At 44.3% G+C, this 15,052-nt stretch overlaps 1 protein-coding gene across 1 annotated transcript in view; it reads right to left on the reverse strand.

The window, feature by feature from the left end:
• LOC120930266 (E3 ubiquitin-protein ligase Jade-2-like) overlaps positions 1 to 15,052 on the reverse strand; it is a 1,253,604-nt gene that overhangs the window by 888,614 nt on the left and 349,938 nt on the right. Inside the window, exon 3 of the mRNA XM_040341491.1 lies at positions 11,810 to 11,895. Within this exon, the coding sequence (XP_040197425.1) occupies positions 11,810 to 11,895 (86 nt within the window). The remainder of the gene's footprint in view (positions 1 to 11,809; positions 11,896 to 15,052) is intronic.

Genomic DNA, 15,052 nt, shown 5'->3' on the forward strand with positions numbered 1-15,052 from the left:
ATTTTGGAGTGTCGTGCACAGAAGTATGTGCCGGCCTCCAATAAGGGCATGCCATGTCGGCCAATGGCATGAACCCTTTTTGTTTTTTTTGTGATTGCACACGGTCAGTAGTGCAGGCTACAGTGTGACCGGTGTGTGAATGTGTGGGTGACATACCTGCCAGCAAAGCGTGTCACCCGGGTGTCAACGGGGAGAGGTTATCCCCACGACCGTGTGAATGTGGTATGAATGGACAGTAACACCATTGGGGCCTTGGCGTGGCGTGGCGTTGCTGCTCCCAAGTCCTGCCATGGTGGACTTGGGCTAATCCAATGTGAGGAATGTTTTTATCTTTTTAGTTCCTTTTTTTGTATATATTTTTCTGTAGTTCGTCTTTTTCAATTCGCGGCAGCACCCCCCAGGCCCATGCCTGAAGCTGTGTAAGGGGCCCCATAATTCCTGATGGCGGCATGTTGGCATACAGATGTGTTGTCCTGCAAGTGTGGTTGCTCAGCTCGTCCGTAATGGTGCTGCTGCAGCTGCTCTCCAGCTGACCTGTGCACATCTGGTGCTGAGTTACACCTGCTTTATGAGGAATAACTTTAGGCCGGACGTACAACTTACGCGCACATCGCGTAGCCTACGCCGGGCGCATGTACGTACGCGAATCGCCGTATCTCCCTCATTTGCATATTTAAATAGGAAATCAATGGGAGCGCCAGATGCGTCCAGTGTAAATATGCGCCCACGATACGCCGGCGTAGGAAAGTTACGTCGGTCGTAGGAAGCCTATTTTTAGGCGTATCTAGTTTTGTGGGCACGGCACACAGATACAACGGCGCATATTTACACTTACGCGGCGTATATCGAGATACGTCGGCATAAGTGCTTTGTGAATCCGGGCCATACTGTCCACATACACTTTTTTTTTTTTTTATGATAGCATACCTACCTGACCCTGATACCTTCTCTGTACACCGGGTCATCATGTTATCCATTCCAGAATCGTGACTTGGAGCACACTTACTGATGTTAACCCCTTGTCATCCAGAGTAATGGTGGTATTGTATATACAATTTTTCAGAGTGTTTCAACAATGACAATGAGCTCTCTTTTATTATGTTTATTTTGATTATCTCATTCTCATTTGACAGTTGTTTTTAATATTCAAGCGTGCATCCAATAAATGAACTTGAGCACATAATTTGCAAATGTTCTTTTTATACTGGTCCCATTGAGCACTGCAATTGTTGTCTATGTCTTGTGGTTCACCTTCTTCAAGTGGTTGGCAGCTGCAGCTGCACTGGGCTCCAGTCATTTGTTCACATCTTTTATGACAAGAATATGTTCCTTAATGACTGCCAATTTTAGCGCTTAAGGACTCTATTGTTTTTTGTTTACCTACCTGACCCTCACCTTATTGATTATGGCTGGTCTCTGGGTAAGCTTATGGCTCAAGATATGAGCTGCAGGTTTGTGGTCATAAAAAATACCTGGAAGTACTGGCTAGGACATAGCCTTAATTCAATATCAGTGGCCATCCACACACCCATTTGCAGACGTGAAGCAGCAAATGGACCTATATGCTGTGAGCAAGGGTTAAACCCTTAGGAGCAATTACAGATAGTAGTGTAATAAACCAATTACTTAAAGCACTGTAACTTAAGCAGAACACTGAATGTTTTCACACTGGCATTTAGACATAATAGGTTAATGCATAGCAATCATTAAACACATTGCACCCAAAAGCAGACCTTAAACGAATAGCAGCAACACACTGCATAACAGTGGCATCCATACTGAAGCATCACTCTGTCATAAGCAGGGCTTACTGTATGCCTGAAAATGACGCTCAGGTGTGAATGCAACCTTAAATCAAAATGGGTGGTGTTCCCTTTAAAAGGTCATTTTATTTCAATTTGTATTCAGAAATGCCTATAGTTTACAAAGACGCAGTCAAAAAATTTGCCAGGTTTAAAATATATTTAAAAAAAAATAAGTCAGTACAAAGCCCAGCACTTTCCTCAATAAAGTACTACAAACTGCCCACACAAAGTAGCTTTAATCCTTCTGCATGCTTAATTTACAGTAAGAAAAAAACATAATTGGAAATGTTCAGCACCAACTATAGAATATTACATAAAATAATGTAGCGCCTGGTTACTTCCCAGAACCAGTGCCATGTGAAATTTAGAGGGGGTCAGAGAGTCAGTTAACTCTGACCAATTTGATTTGTTCAAATTTGGGTCTCTGTCCCAGATTTGTCTGTGCTGTGGGTCCATTCTGTCGTTTCTGGGGTGCTGATCTCACCCCGGGTCAGCAGGTGGCAGCAGGGGAGTCAAGGATTGAGTGCTCTTGCCCAGAAGCCTATCGGGAGGGTTTGGCCTCGCTGTGCATGCTGGGAGGGGGCATTCATGAAGCAGACACCATTTTCCTGGGTTTCTCCTTGTGTGGCGCCCACCTTTACGGTAGCCACTTCACACCGCCCCGGCAAATAGCCTTGGATCCTGGTTTCAGGACCATGTTGGCCCGGAGCAATTGATCTGCCGCTTGGGGACTCAGTAATCTACTGGGTCCCACCTAAGAAGGTCCTGGGCCGTCCGTCCAGTTGGAGGAGGCCGTACAGGTTGACAGTCTGCCTGAGGAGTACCAAGAGAGGCTGGTATTCCGATAGGGGCCTGACCATCCATCGGGGACCAGGGGTACCGGACACTGAGAGGCTGAATGTTGTCCGCCTGTCAGTCGGTACCCTAATTTAAAACTACCTGAAGGAGATCCAGGTGCCAAGTCTGCTAAGGAGGATTATCTCCTCTGTTCATTTGTCAGGAGGGTCTGTGGCAGAGACTTTTTCCTAAGGTTCGAGTGACACTCTGGCTGTCAGGCTGGTGAGAGAGGCCTGTCCAGGTGCGCTATACCCACTCTGGCTAGAGTGGTGGAAGAGACATTACACGTGGGAGCAGGACAGTTTCCCTATTGCTGACATCTGGATCTGCTATCTTCATTTCTACTAAACCTCTACTCTTCACCAAGTTTTATTGTTTTTACCCAGCTGGGTAATAAAGACCACAGAAAAAGACACCTGTCGTGGACATTCCGTTACTACAACTTCCACCAAACAACCCCCAACCCCCTTCCACCAAACAAACCCCTAGACATCAGAGAAACACAAGGTAACATGCCGCCCAAAACAAACCAGCAGCTCCTTCGGGGGTAGTGCTACACATGGGGGCTTTTCCGGGATTGACTGTTACCTCAGGCAACTACATTGAGGAATGTATTCCACCATTAGGAGCCAGGAATTGTTGTGGTGTTGGGACTGTGCTGGTGAGGAAAGAGTTAACTTCAGGTAGTTAAAGTCTGGGCACACGTGCAGCGGAGTGACGTGTGTCTGCAATGTGCCCAGAAAAAAACTTGAAGTGGGAGGAGTTACCCACCCGTGCGTGAGACGTAGGGCGAGTTTGGCGCCAAAGGACAGAGTGATTGCCCGCCCACGAGAGAGGATCGTGCAACATGTCTGTGCCCCCGATGCCGTTTGGAAAATTGAGGCCTCGACGTCTACGGTTGGAGTCAATCCACCAATGTCTGCTGTTATCGGAGCCTCCCTGACCGATACTGGGATCTGAATGGGGATGCAGGGGCGGTTCGTGTGGCAGCGTGGAGGCCCTTGGACTGTCCTGCCCCCGATGTTTGGAGCTAGCTGTCCGGATCCTGCCCTTTGCTCGGTGCAAAAAGTGCCGAGAGTATTTGTTCCGAGTGGAACAACCAATGGAGTCTCCCCGCGAGTACAGGGTCGATTGGATCACCAGAGCGGTGACCGCGGTGGGAAGAGGTTCCCTGGCCTACTACTAATACTGCTACTACTACGGATGATGCTGATGCCATTACCATTTCTTCTACAACTGCGATCACCATGTCATCGGCCGCCTCTCGGACTGTGTCACCCGAAGTAAGAGACACTGATATGAGGGAAAGTTTGCCTGCTGTGAAGGTGGATGATGCCACCGAGAATGTGTGTATGGCGGTGGTCCCTGCTTGGCTCACCTCTAAAAAGATGGGCCCCGCAAAGGTCTCTCACGGCTGTGGTCGAGGCCTACCCATGTGCGGACATGAGAAGGACTCTGGGGGAAGTGTCGCCCCTGCTGAGCCTAGAACCAAGGACAAGGTCAGTGCATCTGTTACCGAACGTGTCTGTTTGCCTGCAGAAGAATACAACACTTCTGAAATTGCCTCTTCCTCTGATCAGGGGGATGATCAGTGGTTTGAACCGGAGCAACCCGAGTTACAATGGGGCAGAAGCTCCCGTGTTTCAAAACCCCGCAGGTCTAAGAGACGTTCCCGGGATACCACGCTGCGGGCGGATATCCCGCAGTTAACCTGGGGAGTCACAGTTCCAAAAGTTAGTGACACCAGGGAGACTGCTCCAATACCAGCTGCACCGCCTGTTGTAAGGAGAGCTCCGGATGCAATTGGAAAACCTGGGACTGGGTCACCCCCGTAACCTGCCAAAGCTAGCTCACCTTCAGCGCATTGTAATGAAGAAGATGGCTCTGGACTACGAGTGGGAATTCCCCTATGTGTCCCCTTCTCTTATGGCACTGATTGAAGAGAAGAGGGAGGATTGGTGCCAAGATGTCATATGGGAGTACTTGAATGTCCCAAAAGCTGCTCGTGACACAGACTATACTTGTGTTACCCAAGGCCACCGGTTTGAAGGTTGCCTAACCAACTGGAGCCCCGATTGGTACATCTACCATGACAGAGTGGACATTAAGAGTCCCGGAGGAGTGGATCGGGTCTATTCAGTTACCACAGTGAATGCCAAAGGGGACGTTGTCACTCTGCCAGATCCCAGGTTTCACCTGTAGATCCAATATCTGCAGTTTGTTTTTTGCCTCTGTTGAAGAAATCAGAAAGGACAAGAACGATCACCTATTTTCAGTTTTTGTTTTTATTTCTTTCTCCTGATCCACATTTGGCTGCAATGTGAAGAACTTCAGGGGGAGGGTTAATGTGTTAGTTAGTTAGATTAGGGTCCTGCAGATTTCATCACTACAAGAAAAAGAAGAAGAGGAAGTTTTTTTGTTGTTTTCTCTTTTTCCCCTGATTGCTCCGTTTTGAGTGTGGACTGCCTTATATTGGTAATACCAGTGCACCGACCGCTAGAGGCAGTGTTCTGCAGCTTCACTCTCACAAATAAAAAATTCTTCAGTATTTTTCTCTTAGGCCCTTGCAGTTTGAGAACGTTTTAGCACTTATCTTTAGAAAATGTCTCTTTGGGAGGAAGTTGGCAAAGGTGCAGCCTCATTCACCCTAAGCGACTGTAAATAATGTATTGTCGGAACATTTGGGGTTAAAAGAATATACATATAGGCCTTTATATTACGTATATTATATATTTTTTTTATGTTTTCCATATTCATATATATTTGGCAGAAAAGACACCATTTTGTGTCTTGGGTTGAATCACAGTTTAAAGCCTGTAAATAAGGCAGTGTTACCAGAATGATTTTATGTCTCACAGGCGGGTGGTATAAACCTTGTATGTCCCATCTTTAACCACTTCCCCACCGCTCCATAGACAAAAGACGTCTACAGAGCGGTGGAGTTATTCCGGGACGACGTCCCTGGGACGTCCTCCCAGAATGCTTCACTCGCGCGCCCCCTGCGGCACGCTCCCAGAAGCATCACAGATCGCGGTAAATCGCCGCTGATAGCGGCGGTTTACCACGTGATCGCTCCGTCAAATGACGGAGCGATCACTTGTAAACAAAACGGCGTCATGTCATGACGCCGGTTCCTCCCTCTCCTCTCTGTACCGATCGGTACAGTGTGAGAGGAGAGGGGGGAGAGCGGCAGCAGCAGCAGCAGCTGCTGTGGGATGGATCTGTGACAAATGCAGTCACAGATCCATCCCTCCCTCCCTGTGCAATACTCTGCAATAAATAACACCCATACTCTGCAATACCCCCCACACTCTGCAATACCCCCCACACTCTGCTATACCCCCCACACTCTGCTATACCCCCCACACTCTGCTATACCCCCCACACTCTGCTATACCACCAATACTCTGCAATACCCCCCATACTCTGCAATACCCCCCATACTCTGCAATACCCCCCACACTCTGCAATACCCCCCATACTCTGCAATACCCCCCATACTCTGCAATACCCCCCATACTCTGCAATACCCCCCATACTCCGCAATACCTGCTAATATGACAGAAACAAGAATTTTATTTTTTATTTTTACAGAATTTTCAGTGTTTTTTCTTTTATAGCGCAAAAAATAAAAACCGCAGAGGTGATCAAATACCACCAAAAGAAAGCTCTATTTGTGGGAAAAAAAGGACAAACATTTCAGATGGGCACAATGTTGTATGACTGAGTTATTGTCATTCAAATTGTGAGAGCACCGAAAGCTGAAAATTGGTCTGGTGAGGAAGGGGGTTTAAGTGCCCAGTGGTCAAGAGGTTAAAAGGTCACTAAAGGATTTTTTTTTTTTAGCTAATAGCTTCCTTTACCTTACTGCAGTCCTGGTTTCATGTCCTCATTGTTTGTTTTTGCTCTGATGTTGCTGTAATACTACTCTGTTCTGGACACTTCCTGGTTGTCTGGCTCCTTATGAAAAAAGTCATGGGAGAGTTTAGTTTCGTTTTCCTAGCCATGACTCTCTATGGCACTGTTCAGCACAGAGGCATAAAATAACATGCAAAGACTAAACTAGTTTCAGTTTTGTTTTTGCATCTAAGAGGCACAATATATGATTGATTTTTATCTATTTTTAATCGTTTTTAAAAGGAATCAGTTAACTATTATGTCTCTATACCCTGTAAACAGTCATTTCAGCAAAGCAATTTTTTTTCCTTTAGTGATCCTTTAAGGTCATATCTCTTTTGTGTTTGGCACTTATAAGATACGAGAATGGTAAGGAGCTCGGGTTTCATATGAATTCACAGGAATTGTTCTTTGCATGAACGAAACTAGGGGGGGCTCACCCACCAATAAGCTATCGTATTATACATCTTAAATAGTATTGTTTCTTTATAATATCTTAACAATATATGTGTATTAGTAATTCATATATTAACTCATTAAGTACATATATATTACTATGCTTACAAAAGTGAGTTCCTAGCTGTATTGACATTGAGAGCCTGTATTTGGGAAGTAAAGGGTTTGCTTAGAAGTACTTTTCAAAGGATCTCACTTTCCTAGGAATTCAACAGATGGTCTAAGCTAATGATATGTAAACTGTCAGGACCTGGACTTGAACCTGGGACCTCATCTGTGTCTGGCAGTGAACCTTCTCACTGAGCTATCTGGGATGCTGGACAGCTCCCTGTCTGATCTGCTGGACAAACCCATCTGATCCATTGGACATTCCTGCCTTGTGTCTTGATTGCCTTGAACCTTGAACCCCTTGCTCCTCCCACAGACTTCCTATAAAAGCCTTGTCTCTGCACTTCCTCTTTGCCAGGTTATTGTGCCTTCCCAGCCAGTGCCTTGCGATTTGTCTGCTCTGCTGCCATTGTATCTGCAACCACCTGTGTTTGACCCTCGGCCTGTTCCTGGACTTCTCTATTGCCTGATCCTAATCTGCAACCACCTGTGTTTGACCCTCAGCCTGTTCCTGGACTTCTCTATTGCTTGATCCCAATCTGCAACCACATGTGTTTGACCCTCGGCCTGTTCCTGGACTTCTCTATTGCTTGATCCCAATCTGTAACCACCTGTGTTTGACCCTCGGCCTGTTCCTGGACTTCTCCATTGCCTGATCCCAATCTGCAACCACCTGTGTTTGACCCTCGGCCTGTTCCTGGACTTCTCTATTGCCTGATCCCAATCTTCAACCACCTGTGTTTGACCCTTGGCCTGTTCCTAGACTACTCTACTGCCTGTATACCTGTTCTGTCACTGCTATAGCAATTGGCCTCTGAGCCTGACTCCAGACCGTGACATAAACATTCCCAGTCCACAAATTTACTAGAAATGCCAGGATGTCTGACAATTGTTTGACATATAGGACATTTTATTGTGTTTTTCAAAGCTTAGAAAAAAAGGGGTCATAAATTATTACTAACCCTGGATGACCCTATCATTAGGAATTATTCCTTATACACCACCGCCCCTACAGGTTAAAAGTGGCATTACTCAAAATGACTGCATAGTTGGTTGCTATGACAGCCTGCCTAACATAGCATCATATAACATCGTCAGTGACGTAGTAAAGTTTGATACACACCCAATTTTTGGGTGTGTTAAATAGGTATTGCAGAAGACACAAGGGGATCTTTGTAGGAATCTGTGAGAGAGCTCTTTGAAGGTATCTTTGGTCAGATCGATCTTGGAGGAGCTTTGAGGGTCGCTGATGGGAGAGCTCTCACTCTATCTCTGAAGGCTATCTCTCTATCTCTGGAAGGGAGAGATTGAACGCAAAGATGTAGGGGGTTAAAATAAGTCCTTCTTGGGACCTGGCTTCTCAAAACAGAAAGAGCTTGTAAATACTGGTAATGTATAATTTTGTTTATTTACCTTTTGGTAGTGAATTTAAATTAAAAATCCTTGGCAAAAATAATTTGGGTTATGTTATTTTTAACTGAAGAATAAAATAATTATATTCCAAATATTAGGAGACATACACAAATTATGATTGTCTTTAAAAAGCTAAATGCTAACAGTTGTACAATGGTTTTAGGGTGATGTCTGTGAAAATAAATTCTCTCTAAATTTAAAATAAGCTTGTCTGTTTTGCCAAGCTGTGTACAATATGACATTTGTTCTGTACACATATATAAGGAGTATTAAGCAAGAGATATGTTTGTGTTGAGAAGAGATAACATAATGTATCCAAAAGCTGTTTACCTAGAGTCCGTGGAAATCACGGGAAGGTTATTTTACAAGTTACCAGGTTTTAAATATACAAGGACGATCAGTAAGAACTGTGAATATGCCTTCTCATCCATAATGTAAATATTATCTGAACATTTAACAATCACGTATCTCTGATTGTAGAAGTATATCAATTATTTGTTTTATCACGAATTGTGCCTGATTTTAATTTTGCAATATATCTTTAGTAAATAAATAAATATATTTTAAATATTCATTTGTGTTACTTGTCTTCAAAATAGCACGGATAAAAGAATTTTGGATTTCTTGTTTTGATAGGAAATTGTAATTCTCCCAAAGCACAGATTTACATATTTCCATAAATACAAAAATATTTTATACTTCAGTATAAACATTATGACAGTATATGTAGGCACTATGCCGAGATACGTCAATGGTTCTGACAGTATATTGTGTGTGTATATTTTTGTTTGCAGGTTGTTGATCAAGTATCAATGCTGTCGGAGAATGGGGCAGGCTGGATAGACAGGCATGGCTATGTAAAAATGTACCATTGTGTGAATTGTTAAAATGTCTTATATTTTTATATTCTTTTTTATCTTCCCTCCCTTTACTTTGCTGTTAAAGCAGATCCAGGTAAGGTGTTAAGGAGTGAACACCAATTTGTTTGTTTGGACACTGAGGACACTGTCTATTCAAGTGGGGGGAGTGTGTAGCGCCTGGTTACTTCCCAGAACCGGTGCTATGTGAAATTTAGAGGGGGTCAGAGAGTTAGTTAACTCTGACCAGTTTGATTTGTTCAAATTTGGGTCTCTGTCTCAGCTTTGTCTGTGCCGTGGGTCCATTCTGTCGTTTCTGGGGTGCTGATCTCACCCCGGGTCGGCAGGTGGCAGCAGTGGAGTCAAGGATTGAGTGCTCTTGCCCAGCAGCCTATCAGGAGGGTTTGGCCTTGCTGTGCATGCTGGGAGGGGGTATTTATGAAGCAGACACCATTTTCCTGGGTTTCTCCTCGTGTGGCGCCCACCTTTAGGGTAGCCACTTTACGCCGCCCCGGCAAATGGCCTTCCGGGGCAGGGTTGCGCGTGCAATGCAAGGATCCTGGTTTCGGGACCACGTTGGCCCGGAGCAATTGATCTGCCGCTTGGGGACTCAGTAATCGACTGGGTCCCACCTAAGAAGGTCCTGGGCCATCCGTCCAGTTGATGGAGGCCGTACGGTGGACAGTCTGCCTGAGGAGTACCAAGAGAGGCTGGTATTCCGATAGGGGCCTGACCATCCATCAGGGACCAGGGGAACCAGACACTGAGAGGCTGAATGTTGGCCGCCTGTCAGCCAATACCCTAATTCAAAACTACCTGAAGGAGATCCAGGTGCCAATCCAGGTGCCAAGTCTGCCAAGTCCAGGTGCCAAGTCCAGGAGATCCAGGTGCCAAGTCTGCTAAGGATTATCTCTGCTGTTCATTTATCAGGAGGGTCTGTGGCAGAGACTTTTTCCTAAGGTTCGAGTGACACTCTAGCTGCCAGGCTGGTGAGAGAGGCCTGTCCAGGTGCGCTATACTCACTCTGGCTAGAGTGGCGGAAGAGACAATACACGTGGGAACAGGACTGTTTCCCTATTGCTGACATCTGGATCTGCTATCTTCATTTCTACTAAACGTCTACTCTTCACCAAGTTTTATTGTTTTTACCCAGCTGGGTAATAAAGAGCACAGAAAAAAACACCTTTCGTGGACATTCCGTTACTACAACTTCCACCAAACACCTCTAGACATCAGAGAAACACAAGGTAACATGCTGCCCAAAACAAACCAGCAGCTCCTTTGGGGGTAGTGCTACAATAAGATTCTGTAGTGACAATCTGCTGGACTCTTTAGAGAAAAATAACTTATGTGATTGCCATCAGGAAAAAATAATCCTCAATGACTACTTAAGGCTCCATGTACACTAGCATTTTTTTAAGCTCCTAGAAGTTGTTATTAGCATTTTTTTCTACTCCTGGAAGCTAAATAGTGTTATACTATGTCCATGCACACTACTTTAGGCTATTAGCATTTTTGAGCTTCAGTGTCCAGGAGCATAAAAAATAAATTGTAGAGTTTTTCAGAGCGTTTTTCCAGGAGAAACAATCTGAACGCACCTAAACTCTCCTAAATGCTCCGAACTGCTTGTAAATGCTACTAAAATGCTTTTTTTTTATTTTCTCGATGTACTGCAAAAGCGCTAATAAAATGCTACTGCTCCTAAAAGCTACTAAAAAAAAGCTACTAGAAGCTGGCACGAAAATGCTATCAGCAGCATCTTTCATCAAGCATGGTTTTTCAGCTTTTTTTAGCTTATGAAAAATGCTAGTGTGCATTGAGCCTAAATTGTGTTATTTGTTACAAATAAACGCAGGGCTGCATTAGGCCCCGTACACACGAGAGGATCCATCCGCTGAAAAATCTCAGCGGATCGGTTTCAGCGGATAGATCCCCTGGTGTGTACGTTCCAGCGGATATTTATCCGCGGATATTTCCGAATTCCAGCAAATAAAAATTTGTAGACATGTCTACAAATCTATCCGCTGGAATCGGCTCCAGCGGATCGATCCGGTGGTCTGTACAGACTCACCGGATCGATCCGTCCGAACCCATCCCTCGCATGCGTCGTAATGATTCGACGCATGCGTGGATATCCTTATAAGACAGCGTCGCGCACGTCGCCGCGTCATCATCGCGGCGACGGCGCGACACGTCACCGCGATGGGAATTCGGCGCGGATTTCAATCCGATGGTGTGTACACTCCATCGGATTAAAATCCTCAGAGGATTTATCCGCGGATACGGTCCGGCAGGCCGTATCCGCGGATCAATCCTATCGTGTGTACCAGGCCTTAGTCATCAAAGTGCGGCTGTGTTAACTAGGATCAAGCAGCATGAATATTTAATGATGCATATGTAGTGGGATCTTTAAAATGTGAGCAAAAAACAACATACCTCTGATGGCTTCTTCTCCTTCTGCCTGGCACAGGTGGCTTTTGTGGTTGGTATTTTGGAACACCTTGACCATGATGTTGTGTGACCTGCAGTAAATACATAATGGATATGTGAGGTAAGGAAACAAACATATATAAATAGTAAGCCTTAGTGCATGTAAACTTCAAGACTGAATTTGCTCGCGATTGGTCTGTTAAATATACTATTGAAAAGGCTTTGTTCCATCTCACAAGTGCAAAAAACATGCCAGTTGATCATGTCAGAAATTCAGAGCTGTCCTGCACATACATCCTGTGTCTCAATGAGTGTATTTAGATCTTCTACTACAGAATGATTAGCATTTTAAAAATGGGAGAGTGGGAGCAAAAGAATACTGGGACGGGATGACACCAATATGTCCACAAAAATTATGTGTGTTGTCAGCCCACAACAGTACTTGGGAGCGCATTTCTGGTAGATCAACTGATCAACAGTACATGCAGGTTAAAAGGGATAAAACATGGGTGAATCAACTGCTGCAGGGATGTTCCACATATGTTTTTTCAAGCGAAGTAGAATATGCAGTACTGAGCAAAAGTTTTAGGTAGGTGTGAAGAAATGCTGTAAAGTAAGAATGCTTTCAAAACTTCAGTATATATTTTAATGGTTTATTTTTATCAATTTACAAACTGCAAAGCGAGTTAACAGAAGAAAAATCTAAATCAAATCAATATTTGGTGCGAGTACTACTGGCTTCAAACCAGCATCAATTCTTATGCCGCGTACAGACGGTCGTTTTTTGTGATGAAAAAAAACGACGTTTTAAAAAACGTAATTTAAAATGATCGTGTGTGGGCAAAACGTCGTTTTATGTCTTCAAAAAAACGACCAAAAAAAAAATTCGAACATGCTCGAATTTTTTGTGTCGTTTTTCAAAACGTCGTTTTTTGTTTCACAGAAATTGACCGTGTGTACCAAAAAACGACGTTTAAAACGACGTTTTTAAACCCGCGCATGCCCAGAAGCTAGTTATGAAGTGAGCTTCAATGGAAAAAAGTGGTGAAACGTAACCTCGCTTTGCTAGAGCATTGTGAAAAAACGATGGTGTGTAGGCAACATCGTTTTTGAAAATGATGTTTCAAAAACATCGTTTTATTTCATGATTTAAAACAATCGTTTTTTTTCATCACAAAAAACGACCGTCTGTATGCGGCATTACATTTGCACACTTTGTACACTTGCACAAAGTCGGGAAACTTTGAGAACCGTAGACACAAATTAATGCAGCAGTTGAAAGACATGGTGCTTACTTTCCTTCAACATCGGAAGATGTCCAGCAGTGCCATCAGCACAGAACTGGCGAAAACCAGTGAGACTCAGGTACACCCATCTACGTTCCTGAGAAGTCTGGGCAGAATACCTTGAGGTACCATTAATAGTACCAATCAAAGGATATGGTGTGTACTAGCAGATATATTTTTGTTAATCCACTAGGTTAAAATTACATAACCCTCTCTATGTATTAATGTACTGTGCCCTGTGTCTAGGCCTTATAAAAATAATGCTGCAATATACCTGTGGGCGGGGCCGAGGATCCCCCACTGACGTCAGCCAGGAGGGGAGAAGGAGAGGAGGAGAAAGTTGGCCCCGCCCGCTGCAGCTGTCATGCGAGAGAGGAAAAAGACGGTAGATTACATGACCGGCGATCGCACTCTGAAACTGGTATATTGCAGCATTATTTTTATAAGGCATTGACATAGCGCACATTACATAAATACATAGAGAGCATTATGTCATTTTAACCATAATTTGAACAGCAGGAAGGGAGCAGAGCAGCACGGACAGAGAGCTGACAGGCAGGGAGGGAGGGGGAGAGAGAACAGAAGCGACAGAGCAGGGCTGAGGATAACGGAAGCATGTAAACTGACCAAGGTGTCAGGGCTCAGCAGCCATGATACACCGTGGTCAGTTTAAAGGGTGGAGGGTATAGCCAGGCAGGATCAGCCAGGTATTGCAGGTGATAGAGGGGTCCAAATTACACAGCACAAGCACTGTGCTGTATAACATGCTTTAAGGGAACAGGTTTTTTTTTTTTTTTGGGGGGGGGGTTACACTTTAATAAAATGTTCCCGGCCCATTCAGACCTCCATCAGTGCAGACCCACAACTGATCGCAATCATAGTTTAGCCCATCAGCCCCCAGGTGAGGAGAGTTATTTCCTCCTTCAGCAAGGCTATATTCTATTCAGAACCTCGGTAATACTCGGGGACAGCGCTAGGAAACCCTCAGAAAGGCTCGGAAACTGAGTATTTCCGAGTGATTCCGAGTATTTATTAAACCGCTCCGAGTGTCACCGGCGCCCCCACACCTCTGGCCAAATGTGGTACTGCACACCCCATTAGCTTGAATTCTGCTTGTTTTTCTCTGGGAACAGGGACAGGAGTAGAAGGGGAAATCTTCCATTAAAGACACTTCATCCAGTGGCAGATGTCCATAGAGGAGTAGTTTTTATTCCTTCAGCAAACAAACAAAAAAACTGATTCCTCCAAACCACCTTAAATGAGAAGAATGGAAGAATCCCCCCCACTGGGACATTGTATTTGGACAGCAGGACCCAGCGCTGTCAGAATACACTGTTTCCTGGCCGCAGCCATTGATCAACAAAAGATTTGCAGCATGTACTCTAGACAGAAGTCGATCTAATGTTTGGCCTCTGTCAAACAGAGATGGCCACACACTGACTGAGATTCAGATGATCCCTGCTGAACCAACTGAATTTTGATCCATCTATCGCCAACTTAACTAAACCTTCCCCTCCCTATGGGACACCAATGTGAAAAAAAGTTTTTAACCATTTCCTACTTGGTCCCCAATTTTAAAGTACAATTTATTCTAGATTTTCTAACTAACTGGGTCAGACTTATGATCAATCTGATGGATCACTCATATTTTCAGAGGAGTGGTTTGAGACATAATCAGGTTCTTATGACTGTTTGTGCCCCTGTCAGGGAGATTAATTCTCTCCTATTGTCTTGTGACACTAAGAGGTGATTTCCCTAACAATGGAAATATATTTTCTCAAGTCCTTTTGAGTCTACAGCCAGGAAGTGGAGGGAAACATCCCTTATTAGAAAGAGATGGTAAGAAAAAACAGACAGCGGTTTTAACCCTACCCCACTCTATACAAAATGAAATAAAAGGTTTTGGCATTAGATATGCTTAAAATGTGACTCTAATAATAAAAGTAGAAATCTACTGTTTTGT

The sequence above is a fragment of the Rana temporaria genome, chromosome 3, assembly GCF_905171775.1.
Source record: "Rana temporaria chromosome 3, aRanTem1.1, whole genome shotgun sequence".
In the NCBI taxonomy this organism is placed as follows: Eukaryota; Metazoa; Chordata; class Amphibia; order Anura; family Ranidae; genus Rana; species Rana temporaria.